Source organism: Oncorhynchus masou, unplaced genomic scaffold (genome assembly GCF_036934945.1).
Source record: "Oncorhynchus masou masou isolate Uvic2021 unplaced genomic scaffold, UVic_Omas_1.1 unplaced_scaffold_181, whole genome shotgun sequence".
Classification (NCBI taxonomy): Eukaryota; Metazoa; Chordata; class Actinopteri; order Salmoniformes; family Salmonidae; genus Oncorhynchus; species Oncorhynchus masou.
In genome coordinates, this window is record NW_027016550.1 from 1870340 (window position 1) to 1876339 (window position 6000).

At 48.3% G+C, this 6000-nt stretch overlaps 2 protein-coding genes across 3 annotated transcripts in view; both read left to right on the forward strand.

Annotated features, from left to right (window-relative positions):
* Positions 1–3544, forward strand: part of LOC135538756 (DNA topoisomerase 3-alpha-like) — a 95697-nt gene extending 92153 nt beyond the window's left edge. The window contains exons 14-15 of the mRNA XM_064964663.1: positions 971–1758; positions 2923–3544. Coding sequence (XP_064820735.1) covers positions 971–1758; positions 2923–3080 — 946 coding nt within the window. The 3' untranslated portion in view covers positions 3081–3544. The remainder of the gene's footprint in view (positions 1–970; positions 1759–2922) is intronic.
* A 626-nt stretch (positions 3545–4170) lies between these two features.
* The window catches only part of LOC135538769 (protein flightless-1 homolog), a 92340-nt gene continuing 90510 nt past the window's right edge, over positions 4171–6000 (forward strand). For both annotated transcript variants that reach the window (XM_064964682.1, XM_064964683.1), the window contains exon 1: positions 4171–4313. In XM_064964682.1, the coding sequence (XP_064820754.1) occupies positions 4251–4313 (63 nt within the window). In that variant the 5' untranslated portion in view covers positions 4171–4250. The remainder of the gene's footprint in view (positions 4314–6000) is intronic.

A 6000-nucleotide genomic window follows, 5' to 3' on the forward strand; every position in this document is an offset into this window, starting at 1 on the left:
TCTCCTCTGATATTAAATAACCTATCGATGGACTGGGACAGACTACTGTCTCCTCTGATATTTAATAACCTATCAATGGACTGGGACAGACTACTGTCTCCTCTGATATTTAATAACCTATCAATGGACTGGGACAGACTACTGTCTCCTCTGATATTAAATAACCTATCAATGGACTGGGACAGACTACTCTCTCCTCTGATATTTAATAACCTATCAATGGACTGGGACAGACTACTGTCTCCTCTGATATTTAATAACCTATCAATGGACTGGGACAGACTACTGTCTCCTCTGATATTTAATAACCTATCAATGGACTGGGACAGACTACTGTCTCCTCTGATATTTAATAACCTATCAATGGACTGGGACAGACTACTGTCTCCTCTGATATTTAACAACCTATCAATGGACTGGGACAGACTACTGTCTCCTCTGATATTTAATAACCTATCAATGGACTGGGACAGACTACTGTCTCCTCTGATATTTAATAACCTATCAATGGACTGGGACAGACTACTGTCTCCTCTGATATTTAATAAACTATCAATGGACTGGGACAGACTACTGTCTCCTCTGATATTAAATAACCTATCAATGGACTGGGACAGACTACTGTCTCCTCTGATATTTAATAACCTATCAATGGACTGGGACAGACTACTGTCTCCTCTGATATTTAATAACCTATCGATCCCCAATGGACTGGGACAGACTACTGTCTCCTCTGATATTTAATAAACTATCAATGGACTGGGACAGACTACTGTCTCCTCTGATATTTAATAACCTATCGATCCCCAATGGACTGGGACAGACTACTGTCTCCTCTGATATTTAATAAACTATCAATGGACTGCCCCCCCCCGCGTGTAATAAAGACTACTCTACATGACTCCTCCTGTCTCTTCCTCTGATATTTAATAACCTATCGATGGACTGCCCCCCCCCGGGTGTAATAAAGACTACTCTACATGACTCTCTTCCTCTGCAGGTTAAAGTTGAAGTTCCGACGAGGCAGCCTCCCTCCCATGATGCCGTTGGAGTTTGTGGGCTGCATCGGAGGGTGTGACGAGACACTGAGGGAGGTGCTCAACCTCAAATACCTCAGAATGGGTGGAGGGGGGGTGGCGGGAGGAGTAGGAGGAGCTGTAGGAGGAAGAGGGGGAGCTGGGGGAGGAAGAGGAGTAGGAGCAGCTGGGGGAGGAAGAGGGGGAGCTGGGGGAGGAAGAGGAGGAGGAGGAGGAAGGGGAGACACTGCAACCAATCAGCCTCGACCTCGCCCAGCCCCCAGACCGGACCCCCTGTCTCCCCAAGCCCCCAACCCCCCCTCCTCGTCCTGGCCCCCTCGCCCTGACCCCCAGGCCCCACCCACTGACCCCAGAGGCGGTGACGTCACAGTGTGTAACTGTGGGTCGGAGGCGGTCCTCCTCACCGTGAGGAAAGACGGACCTAACCAGGGCAGACAGTTCTATAAGTGTTCCTCTGGAGGCTGTAACTTCTTCCTGTGGACCGACCAGCCCGACACTAACATTTACCCTCCAGGCCCCCAGGGGGCGCCACCCAGCAGGCCACACCAGCCCCCCAGGACCCCCGTGGGGGAGGTGGTGTGTAACTGCAGTGAGCCAGCGGTTCAGAGGACAGTGCAGAAGGAAGGACCGAATAAAGGAAGAGTGTTCCATACCTGTGGGAAGCCCAGAGATCAACAGTGTGGATTCTTCCTCTGGGTCGACGAGAACATCCCACCACCAGGTAACGAACACACACTATAACACACACACACTATAACACACACACACACTATAACACACACACTATAACACACACACTATAACACACACTGTAACACACACACTATAACACACACACACTATAACACACTCACACACACACACACACTGTAACACACACACTATAACACACACACTATAACACACACACACTATAACGCACACTGTAACACACACACACTGTAAGAGTGTTCCATACCTGTGGGAAGCCCAGAGATCAACAGTGTGGATTCTTCCTCTGGGCCGACGAGAACATACTACCACCAGGTACACACACACACTATAACACACACACACACTATAACACACACACTGTAACACACACACACACTATAACACACACTGTAATAGTGTTCCATACCTGTGGGAAGCCCAGAGATCAACAGTGTGGATTCTTCCTCTGGGCCGACGAGAACATACTACCACCAGGTACACACACACACACTGTAACACACACACTGTAACACACACACACTGTAACACACCCACACTGTAACACCCACACACTGTAACACCCACACACTGTAACACCCACACACTGTAACACCCACACACTGTAACACACCCACACTGTAACACACCCACACTGTAACACCCACACACTGTAACACACCCACACACTGTAACACACCCACACACTGTAACACCCACACACTGTAACACCCACACACTGTAACACACACACACTGTAACACACCCACACTGTAACACCCACACACTGTAACACACCCACACACTGTAACACACCCACACACTGTAACACCCACACACTGTAACACCCACACACACTGTAACACCCACACACTGTAACACACCCACACACTGTAACACACATACACACTGTAACACACATGCACACTGTAACACCCACACACTGTAACACACACACACACACACTGTAACACACACACACTGTAACACACACTGTAACACACACTGTAACACCCACACACTAACACACACACACACTGTAACACACACACACACACTGTAACACACACACACACTGTAACACACATACACACTGTAACACACATACACACTGTAACACACACACACTGTAACACCCACATGCAGACACGTACACCTCCCCCCATTGCTAACCCTCTGTCTGTGTCTCTACCAGGTTCAGGTTCTGGAGGGGGAGACTGGGGGAAGAGGGGGAGGGAGACTGGGGGAGGAGGAGCCCCCCCCACCACCAAACCCCCCGCTACCAGGAAGCCCCGTACCTGTGGCATCTGTCACATGCCTGGACACACACGTGTCACCTGCCCTCAGCGCTGACCTTTAACCCCTGATCCCACTGCTGCCATGGAGATGCTCTGACTCTGATGTGATCAAGGAAGCTCAGCGGTTGACGTTGTTGATATAAACACAGAACTATAATCAGTTTACCTTCAACCCGCCCCTTAACCCTAAACATCAGGAGGGGATCCCAGACGGACCAGAGGCCAGCTCTAGAGGCGTTAAACCATTTGGGACCGGAGTGGAGTGGGACTGGGTTCATTCTGCCTGTGTCTCACCTCTGACAGAGGAACTGCATTTATATGACATGGAGAATAGATCAATATTTTACAGAGAAATAAAATAATGGATTTGAATGGTAATTTGTCCCCAATATGTAACAATACAGTAACACTCCTCCCAGATGGTAAATCCAAGTACCAGCTGGGAGGAGCCAGACGGGAGAAAGGGGAGATTAATACGGGTATATTTGAATGTTTATATAAAATCACTGATCCCAGCAATCTGTTGTCCTGTATTCTGTTTTACGAGTGCCTCTAAAATATCTCCCTTGGGTTGATTAATATTTACTAAGTTACAGTAGGAAGGACTTGTGTAAAAACTAATTAAATGGAATGGAAATGGGTGTTTTTATTGATTAGATCATAGCAGAGAGGAATAGGCGAAACTAGAAAATCTTTGATCGTGACCACTTCATTATTGATTGATTGACTTCAGCGCGTTTGTCAAGTTTCTTTGGTTGAATGGGGCGGGGCGCACCTCCCCCGGAGGGCTGTTCCGTTCCCAGGCCGCCAGGGTGTTTCCGGTCCCAGCAGCTGTTGTTCTGTCAAATGTTGATAATTTTAGCTAACCCTTTTCCTTAACTTAATTTTCCTAAACCTGCTGCGAAAAGTCAAATATTACGTTCATTTGACAAAAGCAGGATCCTTCACCAGGGTTTCCACTAGTTACCACACCCACAAAGTCAAGTTACCACCGCCACATAGTTGGCTATAATCTCAAAAATTTATGAAAACAAAAATATGCCTTCATTTAATAATCTTAGGCGTAATATTCCCAGTGTGAGTAAGGTTTAAAATCCCATTTTAAGAAGATAAAGGAGCTGTTTCCGACTTTGTGGCTGTGGTAACCAGTGTCTCCGCTCCGCCTGATAAACCAAACACCAACAGAGACTCGGCAGCGACGGACGGACGGTTTCCCGAAGTACAAATGGCTGCCACCGGAGTCCTTCCTTTTATCCGGGGGGTAGACCTATCTGGAAACGACTTCAAAGTAAGACAACAACAACAATAAACACGGTTATATTTTACCTTTCCGGACCATTATTCGTGACGGGTAAACGACAGGCAGTTAGTTAGCAGCCTGGTAGCTAACGACGTGCTAACCAAAACAGGAACACTACCAGGGCGTTAGCCAGCTGTGTGACTGTAGCTAACTAGCTGTGGGACTGTAGCTAACTAACTGTGGGACTGGCTAACTAGCTGTGTGACTGGTCGGACTGTAGCTAACTAGCTGTGTGACTGGTCGGACTGTAGCTAACTAGCTGTGGGACTGCTCGGACTGTAGCTAACTAGCTGTGTGACTGGTCAGACTGTAGCTAACTAGCTGTGGGACTGGTCGGACTGTAGCTAACTAGCTGTGTGACTGGTCAGACTGTAGCTAACTAGCTGTGGGACTGGTCGGGCTGTAGCTAACTAGCTGTGTGACTGGTCAGACTGTAGCTAACTAGCTGTGTGACTGTGACTGGTCAGCTGTGTGAGACTAGCTAACTAGACTGGTCGGAAGCTAACTAGCTGTGTGACTGGTCAGACTGTAGCTAACTAGCTGTGGGACTGGTCGGGCTGTAGCTAACTAGCTGTGTGACTGGTCAGACTGTAGCTAACTAGCTGTGTGACTGGTCAGACTGTAGCCAATCAGCTGTGTGACTGGTCAGACTGTAGCTAACTAGCTGTGGGACTGGTCGGACTGTAGCCAATCAGCTGTGTGACTGGTCGGACTGTAGCTAACTAGCTGCGTGACTGGTCGGACTGTAGCTAACTAGCTGTGTGACTGGTCGGACTTTAGCTAACTAGCTGTGTGACTGGTCGGACTGTAGCTAACTAGCTGTGGGACTGGTCGGACTGTAGCTAACTAGCTGTGGGACTAGTCGGACTGTAGCTAACTAGCTGTGGGACTGGTCGGACTGTAGCTAACTAGCTGTGGGACTGATCGGACGGTAGCCAATCAGCTGTGTGACTGGTCGGACTGTAGCTAACTAGCTGTGGGACTGGTCGGACAGTAGCCAATCAGCTGTGTGACTGGTCGGACTGTAGCCAATCAGCTGTGTGACTGGTCGGACTGTAGCTAACCAGCTGTGGGACTGGTCGGACTGTAGCTAACTAGCTGTGGGACTAGTCGGACTGTAGCTAACTAGCTGTGGGACTGGTCGGACTGTAGCTAACTAGCTGTGGGACTGGTCGGACTGTACCTGACTAGCTGTGTGAATCAGATACTGCTTATTATTTATGTATCTGTCCCGTTAGATGTTTAACATGGTCAGACATTCCCCCACCTCCCATGTGTCACCCAGGGGAAGATGACATCACCAGGCTCTGAGCATGTGTTGTGATGTCATACTATTAAAACGTCCTCACTCATGTTATTCTTGGCTTCTCTCTCTCTATTTCTACAAACAACACGTCATGATTTTCTGCTGATAATCGGGGTGGCAGATAGCCTAGAGCTGTCCAGAGCGTTGGCCCAGTAACTGAAAGGTCACTGGTTTAAATACCCAGAGCCGACGAGGTTAAAAACAATTATGTCGACATGCCCTTGAGCAAGGCACTTAACCCTAATTGTCAAGTTGCTGTGGATAAAGAGCGTCTGCTCAATGACAAAATAACACTGTGATGTAGTTGGGTCTCTTTAAGTTGCCAGACTTAGTGCTTCTGCTGACTCTTTAGGGTTTAGTCTGTCCCAG